Here is a 15,485-nt window from a genome sequence, read left to right as displayed (position 1 = left end):
TAAATAACTTTGTATTGCTCAGCAAGCCCAAAGATAATTTAAAAATGGATACCTAGGACTTGAAGATTGAGATAGTGCAGCCACAGCTGTTTTTCCCGAGGGCAAAGGCAAAATATCATGGTGGACAGGGGTGCATACGGTCAGAACCTGCTGAGCTCAAGATCTCTCTGTTCATGCCTCTCCAGGCCTTTGCAGAATTAAATGATGTGTACCTTTTCTTTAAACCAGCTCAGACTCACTTGGTAATTAATATGCAGGTGAACGAAAAACTGCTGAAAAAGTACAAAATATGATTCACCAGGAGGCCCAGGCTCTAGCTTTAATATATAGCCAATCTCCTGAAGAATGTCTGCTACCTTGCTGTGTGTCTGTGGGAGAAAGATGGAAAATCATTATGTGGAGTCCATTGAGAGATGAGAGGCAGAAAATATCTGTGTTTGCTTCTCCAATTGTGGCTTTATAGGAAGTTGAATTATGCGGGAAATTAGCTCTTTGTTTATCTGTGGTAAGAGCATAGTATTTATGATGTTCTAAATTTGGGGTGCAGAAGAGCAACACCAACAACGGAAAACCAAACAACAGAGATTAGGGATGTGTAAGAGGAGGGTCTCCGTGCATTCAGACACTATTCTGATCAGCCAGGGGCACATGTCCTCAATCACCTACTTGCTTTACTACAATGAAATTGGCTTGTTAAGTCTGCTCCTAAAGGGTTATAGCCTGCTCTCTTGGCAGCTGTTAATAGAGGCAGGGCTGCTGCAAGAGAAAGACCTGAGGAAGCGGCTAGTAGAAAGCACTGAGAGAAGCCAATCCCTCACTCTGTGGTGGTTAGAATAATGGGCCCACAGAGTTGCCCACATCCCAAAGCCTCGAACCTATGGATAAATTAGGTTACAAGACAAAAAGGACTTTGCATATGTGATTAATCCTCCCTTGAGGTGGGAAAATTATCTTTGGTTATCTGAATGGGCCTAATTCAATCACGGGTCCTCAAAACTGGAGAAACTTCCCTGGTGGTGCTCTGAGAGAGAGATGTGACTATGGAAGAAGGACCAGAGAGATGCAGCATTGCTGGTTTTGAATAAAGAGGAAGGGGACCATAACCAAGAAGTGTGGGTGGGCTCTAGAAGTTAGAAAAGCAAGGAAACAGATTTTTCCCCTAGAGCCTTCATAAAAGAACGCAGATCTACTGACGCTTTTATTTTTGCTCAATGTGACCCTTGTAAGAGTTCTGGCCTACATAATTGTGTGATTGATAGATAATAAATTTGTGTTGTCTTAAGCCACTGTATTTGTGGTAATTTGTTATGGCACTAACAGAAAATTAATACATTTAGCAATTGCCCAATCTGGACATAGAGAAACACAGTGTTAGGCCATGACTTAGTGGTTTTGAAATGCCAGTGATTTAAACAAGCTCACCGATAAATAAAACAAACAGAAGAGATTGATTCAGCATTGGAAATTATTAAACCCTCATTAGCTACCACAGCTGCCACAGCCAGAGCCAAAACCTTGGCAAGCTCTCAGCTTGGACAATAATACACAGTTCTAAATCTTGAAAATTGAAAAAACCCCAAAGAGCTAAAGAGCTTATAAATTTTAAGTATGAATTTCTTCCTGTCCTTAGTTTAAATGCTTGGCCCTACCCCAGAGATTTTGATTCAACTGGTGTGGTGTGAGGCCCAGATTTGTACAGTAGAGTACCTTTCAAAAAGCTTTCCTGATGATTTTAATAAGCGAGATTTGAGAATGACTGCTGTGAAGGATAAGATTCTTATTCATGTCATTCTAGGGTTTGGGCTATTCATTTATCCAAATGGGTTGAAATATTAGACCCAGATCTATTTGATGCAAGTCCCCATGGATTCAATTCCTTGACATTTCTAACAAATTTTAAATGTTTGTCCCCAAGTAGTACCCATGGATGCCCACCAAACTTTTACAAGGATTTGTGTCATAACTATGTGTTTACCAGCCAGTGACACTCCAGAGAAAGGCCAATTAGTAAATAGAGTGGCCATATAGAATTATGACACGACATTGGCATAGGCCCAGGTGATTATGATAGTAGATTCAACATTACTTCACACAAATCTTTGGTATGAAGTTGGTCAAGCAGCTCCCAGCTATGAAATATAATATCCCAAGTGCAATACTGTGTCCTAAAAACACAGGAACTAGACCACACGTGTAACTGCTGGGCCGATTACTTAGGGCCGTGCCTCACTCATCAGAGCACAAATGTATATTATAACTTGGGATATGAGATTGGTTTTCAGGAAATGCAGCCAATAGAGAATTTAACCGCTGTGGAACACACAAGGGAAGTTGTACAGAGTCATGGCAACCTTGATCCCACAGTATCAAATAAAGAATCATGCTTAATAGCTATTATGACCTAAGACTTGGTTCACAATAAGGTTATAAAATATTCCCTTCACCTTAACCATTACCTTCCAAATAGCAGAAATAATGGAATGATGGAAAAGAATCCTCAAGAAGTACCTCAAAATTCTCACTGATTCTTGAACTCTAGCAAGCCATTTATCTTCTCAGTGTTTGATCCCTTTATGATGTTGTTTTCCCAATCATATATCTCCATAGTGAATAGGACCAAGGAGGAAATAAAAAGGAGAAGTTAAACATACACCTTCCACAGGAACCAGCTATTCCACAACTAGGACTTGACCCAAGAAGAAATGAAGGCATATATCTATGCAAAGACTTGTACATGGATGTTCATAGAAGCTTGGTTTGTAATAAGCAAAAACTGGAAACAAATCACATACTTGTCACCAGGTGAATAGGTAAACAAATTGTGATATATCCATATAATAGTACACTACTCAGCAATTAAAAGGATTGAACTGTTGACACATGCAATGCAATGATGCATCTCAAGATAATTGTGCTGAGTGAAAGAACGCAGGCAGAAAAGAGCTCAAGACATACAATTCCATTCATATTAATGTGTAGAAATTGCAAATTAACTATAGTGACAGAAAACCAATAAGTGGTCATCTGTGGATGGGAGTGGAGACAGGTGGGGAGTGGTGGGAGGGAGGAATTTTCAATGAGACACAAAGGAATTTGGGGAGCGATGTTCATTATCTTGGTTGTGGTGATGGCTTCGTGGGCAGACAGATATGTAAAAATTTATCTAATTGTTCATTTTAAATATGTGCAGTTTACTGTATGTCAATTATACCTCAAAAATTATAAAAAATAGGAGGAAAAAGAGTAAATGGGCCAGACCCCAAGTATATTTGGTCATACCCATAATAAAATGACTATAACTTATTATGATGGCTGAAATTATGTCTACTTCATGTGAGTTTCCCCAGCAGCAAATGTGCACAAGACATGAAATGCAAAACTATTCTGCTGATGAGCAGCAACACAACTTAAATGATATAGAGTAAGCCCATATGTAGCCATTTTGGAACAGGTAAATATATAGTAGCTTCTTATGCCTGGGTGAATTCTTGACTAAGAACAGTCACAGATTTTAATCATTAAGAACTCTCAAATTTGTTTAGAAGTTAGACTGGACCATATGAGGGAGCATCCAACTTCGGAAATATATAAATTGTTTAATAGAGAGAATATTGATCCAACTGAAGAATTTATGAATGCAATGAGCCAAATTCTAGTAATAATGGGCATGTGAACCTTAGGCCAATTTCTAGGTAACTAGTTTGCAGACACAGTGAAAAAGTTGACTAGACACCCAACATTGTACAATTGTAAATTAAATTTTTCTATTAAAAGATAAAATATAACTTGTCACTGTTACAATGAGTGTTGGAGGCCTCAAAGAATTTCCATTTTTATACCTCAAGTCTGTGTCTGCTTGATGCTAAAAATTATTCAAGCCCTTTGGGAATAGAAACAAGATATATATAAAGTAAAAGGATGGAAAACCTCTGCCCTTGCCTCAACCTTTATGACTCTTGAATGAGAGAACATGTCCGTGTTTCTATAAATCCAATCAATCATTAAAATGACCTGGAATAAGAAACTATATTGAACTCAAACAGGCAAGTGAAGACATGCCTGGTCTTTGTATAAATCAGCCCACCCTATTTGGGGTGGCAGCTCTGTGGCAAGAACCAAGCAAAGTGGAAGCCTTGGCTCATAACATCTTTCAGCTGTTGTAGTTGGGCAGGCTACTCAACAAGCTGATTGTGCTGGAAACACTAGCTTGTGAATTAGACCCAAATAACCATAGAAACAATCAAACTTGCATTTATAGGCTTAGAAAAGTAGAATGTAGCACTGTTCAGTAGAACTTTCTGTAATGATGGGAATTTTCTGCATCTGTGCTGTCCAAGATGGAGCCCCTAGTCACATATGGATATTGACACATGAAATATGGCTAGTGAGACTGAGGAACTGAGTGTTCAATTTTATTTAATTTGAATTAATTTTAATTTAAATATAAACAGACACATGTGGCTACCACATTTGACAGTATAGGTCAAAAGTATTAATAAGAGATAAGCAGATCAAGATTGTGCTTACAGTATAATATTATCATCAGAGCTTCATCTATGTGTGATAATTAATGAGATTAGTCTGAGAAATTACAATGTGCAGATGTGACACAAGGTCAATTCACCTTTATTCTTCCGACAAAGGATATAAACACATCTGCTATGCTTTTGTCCCCTCAAAAGTCATATGTTTAAACCCCAATCTCCAATGTGTTCGTATTTGAAGATAAGGATTTGGGGAGGTAATGAGGCCTTGAGATTGGATGCCCTCGTGGTGGGATTAGTGCCCTATAAGAGGATTGCTTACTTCCTTTCTCTCTCCACCCTGTGAGGAAACCAAAAAGATGGCTCTTACCAAAATCTGACCATGCTGGCACCCTGATCTCAGAGTTCCTTTCCTCCAGAATTATGAGAAATAAAAGTCTGTTGTTTAAGCTGCTTAGTCTTTGGTAATTTTTTATAACAACCCAAATGGACTAAGGCAGCACAAAAGGCCTTTGAAACGTATTTCCATAAGGCAACTTCTACCAGCCCTGCATGAGAACCTGGGACTGTTTTGTTCTGAGGGTGTTTGTTTGGCTCAGCTATAACTGTGTCCCATTTGTCAGCACTTCCTCTATGCACACCAGAATTCCTAAGTAGAATTGTTTGACTGTCTTGGATCAGGGGGCTTTGGAATCTTCTTCATTATATGATTTAGAAAAATGTTTGGCTTTTCTCTATGAGATACAGGGTACAATATTGTACCAGTCTTACAGGAGAGAAAGACTGAGACTTCTAGCATTGGGTCGAGGAATTAGGTTCCTTAGTTTAATTCAACTAACTATTGCACCATGTGAGTGAGGGTCATGGATTAAAAGGCTATGGAGACCCTCATTAGTCATCTATTATCACAATAATGCTGCATAACAAACCACCTGACAACAGGAAGTATTTATCTTAGTTGATGAATCTAGAGGTCAACTGGGTAGTTCTGCTGCCCTGAGTTGGACCTGATTCATCTCAGCTGGGCTCGTTCATGTGTCAATAGCCAGTCAGCTAGTGAAGTGACTTTCTGTTCACGATGGCCTCAACTAAGAGGTCATCCAGTGTCTGCTCCATGATATTTCTCATCTTCTAGAAGGCTAACTCAGGCTCATACATATGGCTGAGTGACAACTGCAAGAAAGAGAATGAGAGTAGGTCAAGCCTTTTGAGGCCTAGACTGGAACTAGTAAACTGTGAGGTCAATGGAGATTTCAGAGGTAGGGAACAAAGCTCTACCTCTTGATGGAAGGAGCCACAAATGATACTTCAAAGAGCATGTACACAAGAAGGGGCAGAGACGTGAATTCTTCCACAAACTCCGATTAATAGTACCAACTTCTTGCTTAGAGGTAAACAATATTCTTCAGGAGTGTATATGGGCATTTGGGCTGAACTCCCAAAGGCAAATAGAAGTTATTACCCTTGGACCTATGGGTTATAGTAAATAGGAACCTAGCTCAGTTTACAGACCATCTTAACCTAGATCAAACTGTAATAGACCAATCTCATCCAGCCTTATATAATAAGTTAATTCAAAACAGAAAGTACATAAAGTTTAAACCTAATAACAAGGCAAATATCTTACAAAAATTAGTACCAAACTACAATTTGTGAATGGCATTCTCCAAGCTCCGGGGGCAAGTGTCTATGCTTGGAAGTCTTGAAGTTTTTTCATATCAGGCTAGCTATCATTATCCTACTAGTCCTGAGATGTTGGTGAGCATTGCAGATACCATCCAAATTCTTTCATCACGTCTTGGATAATAACCAAATGCAAAGATATAGTAGCTTTAAAAAGCATTGTGCCCATCTGTTCCCAATTGCCACAAAGTATAAGAGGAGAAAGTGAAATTATGGCTGTAAATTCACTGGATTGTGAAAAAGCCTGCTGAGAACATAGTGAACCTGGTAAACTCATACACTCAATATAGTGCTGGCCAGTAAATCTCAATATTGCCATATTGCAAGACAATGGTAATATATGATTTAAGAGACCTCAAAACTGTCATGTTGTTACACCAATGATTATATATTTAGGAATCTGTGGTGAGGGAACAATCCAAAAATAGTAACAACAACATAAAAGCTCTCTGTACCACATTCAATGTTTTTCATAAGAATGAAAATTGGAAGCAAACTAAATGTCCAACAACATAAGAACAGCTAAATAATTATAGTATTTTCATTGGGTAGAACATGATGGAGCTATTGAAGTGCTGCTTGTAAAGCCCATGCAGCCACACGAAAAAATCAAGTACGATCCCATGTGAAAATAAGACACAGAATTACATGCACACTATGATTATAACTATGCAAAACAAAATGAAAAAGTCCATATAATTTCATGCAGTGCTGGTAGGAGTTTTCTTTTGGAACTCTATTTTCAAAAGCCTTAGAAATGTCATATCTTGTGATTGAGTAATTCAACTTCTGAAAATATATCTTAAGAAAACTATCCAAAATGTGAAAAAAGAAGAATGTTTAGAAAGAACTTTTATTAACTTGCTGCAGCTTTTTTTTTTTAATTTGTGAAGAATTGCAAACAACCTATATGTGTAGGAAAAATGAAATGGTTAAACAAATTATAGCTTGTTTGCAGAATGTTATGCAGCCATTAAGAATGTGAGTTTAATGACAAAGAAAAGTTCATAAATGTAAAAGAAAAGGGAGTATTCACATTAAAATGCAATATATAAAATAATATTAACTGCATGATTTAAAAGTAATAGAGAAAGACAAAAATACATTAAAAATTTAACAGTGTATTTAGTAGAAATATATTAAAAATCGAACAGAGATTAACAGCGGTTATATAAGAGCAAATTCTTAATGCTCTTAATCTTTCTTAGGCCTTTCTGTATTTCCAATTTCCATGCAATAATCATAGTAACTGTGTATTGCTTTGATAATCAGAAAAAAGTGGTAAAAGTCTACTCTGTGGAAAAAAATAGAAGAAATTATCTATATTGGCATTCTGTAAGGATGATTGATTAAGAGTTGGGTACTTATTTTTCTCTAGCTTCCACATTCTGGAATGTAGTTAGGTTAAGTTTGTAATTTCAAAAACACTAATTTTTAATGAGTTGGTCTAAGTCATACCTTATTTGCTTTCTAGTAAGGCACGCCACTAATAACACTTGACGTTTATGTAAGGATTCACAGGTTACAAAGTATTTCACTTGTATTATTTCATTCAATTCTCACAACACCCATGTGAAGTAGAAATTGTTACCAAGTTACAGTTGCAGAAATTGAGATTCAGAGGTTGAGTAAGGTCATCCAAATCATGTGGCAGATACATAGCTGAGCCAGTGTTGGACCCGGTGGTTGAGCTGCCAAATGCTGTACTCAGTCAGCTTCCATGGAATCTTTCTAGCAATTCTCATCAAGAATGATAAAGCACTATGCCATTGTAAACATGACACAATTGCTGCAAGCACTAAGACATTTACTAGAAAAGAGTGACTTTGACTTGTATAAATACCTACTCTTTCACTGTCCTAACAATGATTAATTTTTTAGAAGTTAGGCTTTGATGTTTCATTTAGTGCTTTTCCAACACATCTCCAATCCCTTGATATACTCAACTAATTAAGCAGTGGTGTAGCCTTTACATGAAGGACTTTTTAATTAGCTACAGTGATTCCCAAATTATTCAGCCTGGGCTCAGGACTCTTAATCTTCAAACTGACAATCTAGAGTACATGAACTCTTTATTTAAATAGTGACATCTGAGATTAAGCTCAATAAAGGTTTCTATGGAAACCAACTGTAATATCAAAACTTTTCAAAACACTAAAAGTGACCCAATTAGAAGAGCTAAAAACGAGTGACAGAAACAGTAGCTGTCAATAGTCTAGAAAGGTTAAATCCACTTCCTCACACTGATTTTCACAAATGTATCTGCATATTCGTTAGAAGATACAGAATTCATTTGATATTCAAGGATCACAACTAGATAAGAATGATACTTAAGTGAAAGCTTATGTTCTTCCATACCATTGAAGCCAATTTCACAGAAATACAGAGATCAAGACTGAAGAGCAAGGTAAGTTTACAAGAATATGCACACACGTAGATAACACAGACAAGTACTGCTAAAGATAAAATCTGAAGATTTCTGCAGAAGAAAACATCAATAAATTTTATGAATTAGTTCCAAGTAGAAGAGCTAAAAAAGCTTTCTGTCTTCCTTAGAACTAAGAACAGAGGGAAATATATGCTGAACTTGACTCCAGAATGAAATGCAAATGTAAATATGTTTATTAAAGGCTGTAATCACATAATAAGCGCTTAGAAATAGTTTTGAGAGTCAAGCATAACATCAGAACAATTCATGAATGTGCAAATCATTATTTTCTGCTATGAATGTTAACCAAATTCAGACTTTAGCCTTGATATTTGTATGTACTGCGACAAGTGAAAACCCAAATTTTATTGTACATTGCTGCAGAGTTCTAACTTTTGTATTAAAAGCTCAGGTTAGAAGATAGTTTCCTGGAAATCCTTACCTAAAGACATCTAAGCATGTTTAATATGTAGTATTCTGAATTTTACTAAGGAAATACAATGTCAAAGTGACACAAATACTTGCATCATTAATATGCATCTCAAACTTAACTTGCGTGAAACCCAGCTCCTGATGCTGTCCCACCCAGCTTTTCCTGGAGTCTTCCCCATCTCAGTCAATGGCAACACCAACTGGTTGCTCAGAACAGCGTCATTCTTAACAATTCTGTCAGCAAATCCCCTCAGCTGTCATTCAAAATAAACTCAGGATTCAACCACTTCTTTCCGTCTTGCTTGCTACCATGGCCCAACCCACCGCACTCTCGCCTGCATTATCGCGGCAGCCTCTTCACTGCCCTGCTTCCTTCTGCTCTTTCCCCTTCTGTCAAATCTTACAAACTGCAGCAAGAGTGATTTTGTTCAGAAAAAGTAAGGCCGTCGTGTCCCTGCTCTGCTTGAACCTCCCAGTGGCTCCCCATCTCACTCAGAACGAAGCCAAAGTTCTCACCAGGCCAGTGAAGTGCTGCATGATCTGCTCTCCTGTGTGCCTCTCTCTCATCTCCTTGCTCTCCCAAGTACTCGCTGGCTCCAGCCAGCCTGGGCTCCTTATTGTTCTTCTACTAAGCCAGGTGCTGGTGCCTCTTTTTATTTGCTATTCCTCGTGCTTGGAAAGCCCTTCCCCAGTATTTACATGGCTCACTCTCTCATGGCCTCCACATTGTTAAGCAAACGCCCACTTCTCAGTGAGGCATTCTCTGTCCACTCTCTTTTAAGCTGCAATTCCTCCATCCATCGTTCCCTACCCCATCCTTTACTTTCTCCCATGCTCTTATGATAAATTAAATGGCAATGCATTTTGCTTAATTTATTTTCTTTGCAGTTTATTTCTCTGCATTGGAATGTAAGGTTATTGAAAACAGTTCTTTTCCTCTTTTGTTTTCTGTTCATTTCCGTCTCCTAGCATAAAGCCTTACACATAGTAGGTGCTCAATAAATTTTGTTGAATGTTTAACGAATAAAATACATTTTATTTGAAAAATCATAGTCGTTAACTTTTCTTTTAAAAAAAGGAAAACTCATTGGCTCCCTAGACTAAAAGAATATAAGTCAACTGATCAATGCACTACTAAGAAGTGACTAAGATCCCAGAGATCAACGTTGCATGGGGTTCCGTGAGGGCTGCAAGTGTTCTCCATCTTCGAAGATCTTACAGTTCAAGAAAGGGAACAACGTTCATTAGGAAACAATGAACAATGTTTATTGAGAACAATAAAAAGTAATATATTACTAACTCCTAAGTCCAACAGCAGCCCAATATTGTGATTTCTGAGAGGTGTGTGTTCTAATTCCATACTGCCATTAACCTATGGGAAACTGTCGCCCCTACAGCCTCAAAGTCTTTATTTTCCAAATTAGGAGAACGCACTAGGTGTTTTATTGGTCCATTAGAATTCTTAATTTGCCTTGGTCTGTTATTTGAGACAAAGTAGAAGTCAGTAGAGATACATATGTGACAGAAATGGTTAGCTGTTCAGCACCTCCCTGCCCTTCCTCCCAGCTTTCAACCTCCCGAGAAACCATACTGAGGAAGTTCTAAAAGCCTTGATTGATTGAAAATAGATCCACATCAGGCAATTTCTCAGAGAACTCTGCTGAACCTTCCCAAGTCAGACATATATCACTGCATTTAAATATATTGGCATTCTAAAGAATTTTCTAACCTCAAAATATGAATATTATTAAAACTAGAAATATTTTATGTAACTAGCCATATTCTTACCCTGTCTTATAAAACCTCATTGTCTTTGATCATTATTTATCTATATCCTGTGTATGATCTGTTTTGATCTTCCCAAAGAGACCACAAGTTTTTCTAGGTGGAGCGTCATGGGTGATATACTTCTGTCCCTTTTTTTTTTTTTTTTTTTTTTTTGCCTATTCAGTGTTTTATCCATGAATGTTTGTGAACAAATGAGTTCTAGACCTTTCTAAATAATATCTGTTCAGCTCAGTTACAGGAAATATGTGTAACACCACTGTGCTATAATATAAATTTGGTGACAGATAGGGTCCTTAATGCCTGGCCATCATGCTATGTTATCAACTCAGTACGGACAACTGGCTTTGAGTGGTACTATGTTAGACCAAAGGTGATGTAACTTTGCAGTATGGATAATACTGAAAAAGGACAAGGGACAGCGAAGTGTCTATGTAGTAATAATAATATCAGAAAAGTTACTGCTTTAACAAGTCTGGGTTATAGTAGTTCCTGGAGAGGGAAGAGGACATCTGTGGAGTTCACGAAGCCCTTAAAGACCTGGAACAGTGAACTGCCTTTTCCCGGCATGCCTCTACTGAGCAGTGCACGAGGAGTATCTGTCCCATTGGGAATCGTCATTCCTGTTTATAGAGAGTGGAGAGTTTCTTGCCACCTATGCTCATATCCACATACGTTGGTGGTGACATTATCTCATCTGCTCCTGACTTGTATATTGAAGCAAATCACAAAGAAGAAAAAGGGATGAAACCAGTGCTGCTTACTTTTGTCTGTGGCTAACATCTCCTACATGCCTGTCATAAAATCTCTTCCCACTGGCTTGAATACTAGATCTCTGAATTCTCAGTTTGCTTTTCCAGGACTTATATTGTCTCTTCTCCCTGCCGCTTTTTTTTTTTTTTTTTTTTTTTTTGGTGAGGAAGATCGGCCCTGAGCTAATGTCTATTGCCAATCTTCCTATTTTCGCTTGAGGAAGATTGTCCCTGAGCTAACATCTGTGCCAATATTCCTCTATTTTGTATGTGGGACACCACCACAGCACGGCTTGATGAATGGTGTGTAGGTCCACACCTGGGATCTGAACCCATGAACCCTGGGCCTCCGAAGCAGAGCGTGTGAACTTAACCACTGTGCCACTGGGCCGGCCCCATGTTGTCTCTTCTTATTACTTACTCCACCAAAGACCAAAGCAATCTTTCTAGAACACAGAAACATGAATCCCTGGGGCAGTACACACTCCCCCCCATTCAATCTATTTTATAATTAAGATGGCAATTTAGTCTTTGGACACCCAGAGTTGGCATCTTCTATTCTCATTTAACAAGCTATAATGGGGCTGGAGGAGATTACCAAACCTCTGGGTTGTGATTTTGTGAACACAAATTACCTGTGCAGATTCTTTTAAAGTTGGGATTTTCCAGAAGGTGTCCTGGTAGGCGGCACTGGAACCGATGTTGCCAGAACTCAGGGAACCAGGGGTTCCTCGTATTAGTGTCCAGCCTCAGCTTCAGGAAATAATCATCAAATGACCTGACCTCTGGAGACTGCAGCTTTATCGTGATTCCTCCGTTGGCTTCCACCTCATAACCTTCAATGACTTCATCTCTGTCTGCCCATCCATCACTAAAAAAATTCAGGGATTGGGGTGGGGAGAGAGAAAGACAAACGTCTCACAAATAGAGCTCAGAGTTATGAATGAATGAAGCAATTCAGCAAGGCTGAAAGTCTATTTTAAGCCAGCAATGCTACCCATCAATGACATGTTTTTTCGCGGAGTAGAAAGTTGTGATATCATAACGTTCAGCTTGTTTGCTTTTCCCAATAGTGAAAGGGATGATGATGATGATGATGATAGTAACAATTACAAGAACTAACGTTTATTGAGCATCTACTAGTCATCAGATTCTGTGCTACTCACTTTATCTGAGTCAGAAGATGTTCAGCAACTAGCTGAAGTCCCAGAGGACCTGGATATGGATCCAAGTAGTCTGACTCCCAAACACAGTGCTCTTTACAACTAGACCACAAAGTCTATCAGTTGCTGTCCAAACCAGAAGGAAATAAAACTCAGCCACTCACCTTCACAATAAGAGCTCAACAAGGTTTCGTGGTTGCGATCAAGACCATTACATGAGTTGCATTATATGGGGTGAAAAGTTGAGTTAGCTCAGAAACATGACAACCACAAATTCTACTCCTGGGTATTGTTCAAATTTGCATTGCTTAGAAGTGACCAGATGCTTTTCTTCCCCTCTAATGCTATTTAAAAATAACAGCATTAAAAGAAAACAATCTCACTCTGCAAAATAAAAATAATCCTCCTGCTCACTAAATGGAAGTTCACTGACATTGTATTCAGTGGGTTCAAATTTTTTAAATTTGGTCACCTTCTGGAACACTCACTTCTGCCATGAGTGATGCAGCTCCAATTTAATTCTGGTGTGCACATGAGCCAGGCCAAGTCTCATGTGAGTGGCTGTGATCCCGTCCCAAGAGAAGATCAAGGAAAAATTGCACTAGGTAGAGTTTAACAGGCAAAGAAGACTATAGTCAAGACTATTCCAACCGGCCAGAGACACTGAACTCAATTCTGTGAAACAAAAGGTGGGAGCGTTTTTTAAGCGTTGGGGTGAGCTAGTGAGACAGTACTGGAGGACACTGTGGGGAGCTTGGTCAATGTGATTAAGCCATCTGTGTTTGGTAATTGTCACTTATCTAAGTTAGGCTCCCACCTTCCCACAGAGACTGGGAGATAGGGGTTTGCCACTGCTCTTGATAATCACATTTCAAAGAGATGGCTCCCAGGTCCCTGAGAAAGAAAATTCTCTGTTGTAAAACTGACAGGAGGCTGGGAGAATGCTTGCATCTCAAAGAAAGCAGAGAAAGAATTTACAATGGAATGTTTTTGAAAGCAAATACTCTAAGAGAAGTCAAGTGGCTCATACTCAGGGAGAAATTTGTCTAAAGTCTAGTCAAGCTGAGAACATTAAGATTGTCTTGGTCAAGGGGCAGAGTCATTCCTCTACTCACAGAGTGGTGCCCTGCAGTTTCTGGAACAAGACCATTCAGTCTCTGTGAAAGAAAGTGTTTTATCACTTGCTTCTCACAGAGTAGGGAGCTGGGCCCAATACACATGACTGATCATAGCTCCCCCGTTGATATCTGAGATCAGTTGGGATAAATGTGTCCTCCACTTAAATGAGCTAATTGGTGCATTTCCATTCTAGAATCTTCCCAGTGAACTACACAGGAGCTGCATTTTCAACAGACCTAGGGTTGTAGAAGATGTAGCTGACTTAGCATGATACAGAACTAAAGAGACTTTGAGGTATAGTGTAGTCTACATGCTACCAGTACATATATAGTACATATGCTATATGTAGTCTATATGCAGACCAGAGGAAGTCTATATGCTTCTTCTAAGTCCACAAGGATAGAGAGTTTACAGTCCTGCAGAGATCTTTCCTCTCCCCTTTCTTCCTTCCTTCTCCCCTTCCCTCCCTCCATCCCTTCCTTCCTTCCTACTTCATTCGTTCCTTCCTTCTTCCTTCCTTCCTTCTTTCCTTCCTCCCTTCCTTCCTTCCTTCCTTCCTTCTTTCCTTCCTTCCTCCCTTCGGCATTTACCTAGCACCCACTATGTGCCAGATGCTCTGCTATGCTCAGGATTCAAGTGAGAATGAGACATACTATCTTTGTCCCTATAGTGTTACAGACTTGTAAGGAAAACAGACACTAGACAAGAATTAGAAATGCTATGAAGGTTAAGAAGGAGAAGTGACCAGTACTATGGGGAGGAGGGCCTTGGGAGTTTGACTTAGTCTGGTGTGTGTGTATGTATGTGAGTGTGGACAGAGAGAGGGCTCATTAGGGATGGCTTTCCTAAGAAAGTGCAGTCTGAGCTGAGCCCCATAGGATGAGTGGACATTAGTCAGGTGAACAGACAGGGAGGGATTGGTAAAGAAGGTTCCTAGTAGATTCTCTAACATAGGAAAGAGCATGGCTCATTCAAAGAATTTAGAGAGTCAGTACAGCTGGAACATAGAAAGAAGAGTGGCAGGACTGGGAGTGTGGGTATAGATCTCAGCCTGGGAACTGTTAGCCTCAGGACTACAGGGAGCGCTCAAAGTGTGGTAAGTCTATAACCTGATAAGGTCATTCTGCTCTGCTCCCTCGTGGTAAGTGACCTGAGTATTTTTGTGGCAAGTCCTTCTCCACTCACCATCACTGAATAGCATCGTGAGCCAAACTGACTGAAAAACAAAAAGACAGACACGTTTAACTTTCTATATGCTCCACCTACTTGGAAAGCCTTGAACTAGTTCAACTATTTAGATTTATTCACATTTATATGATAAATACATCTACAGCAATTTGAAGACCTGAGCTATGGCTTATGTCGTGCTGAAAAGAAAGATAAAAATAAAACCAGTTAAGCTTTCAAGAAATTCTGTGTATGAGTGTATATTTAAAATCAAAATGACTTATAACTTGAAGAGAAGAATGACTGTTTGACATAAACTTTAGGCTTGAAGTGTGTTTCTCCCCAAGGCTTAACATTATGTGAGACTTGTGTGTGTCTGTGTATAGTCTGAACGAAAGACCCACAATTTTTTAAAGTATATGAAATGAACCTTCTATGTCTATTTGCATTTCTTTTTAAAAATCATCCTCAG

The 15,485-nt window shown here is 38.9% G+C and overlaps 1 protein-coding gene across 4 annotated transcripts in view; it reads right to left on the bottom strand.

Moving 5' to 3' along the window:
* The window catches only part of GRM1 (glutamate metabotropic receptor 1), a 376,618-nt gene that overhangs the window by 95,828 nt on the left and 265,305 nt on the right, over positions 1–15,485 (bottom strand). For all 4 annotated transcript variants that reach the window (XM_014850649.3, XM_014850651.3, XM_044768555.2 and 1 more), the window contains exon 4: positions 12,200–12,435. In XM_014850649.3, coding sequence (XP_014706135.1) covers positions 12,200–12,435 — 236 coding nt within the window. The remainder of the gene's footprint in view (positions 1–12,199; positions 12,436–15,485) is intronic.

This window comes from Equus asinus, chromosome 1 (genome assembly GCF_041296235.1).
Source record: "Equus asinus isolate D_3611 breed Donkey chromosome 1, EquAss-T2T_v2, whole genome shotgun sequence".
In the NCBI taxonomy this organism is placed as follows: domain Eukaryota; kingdom Metazoa; phylum Chordata; class Mammalia; order Perissodactyla; family Equidae; genus Equus; species Equus asinus.
The sequence above is the reverse complement of the archived record's forward strand: the minus strand, read 5'-3'. Positions and strand labels throughout refer to the sequence as shown.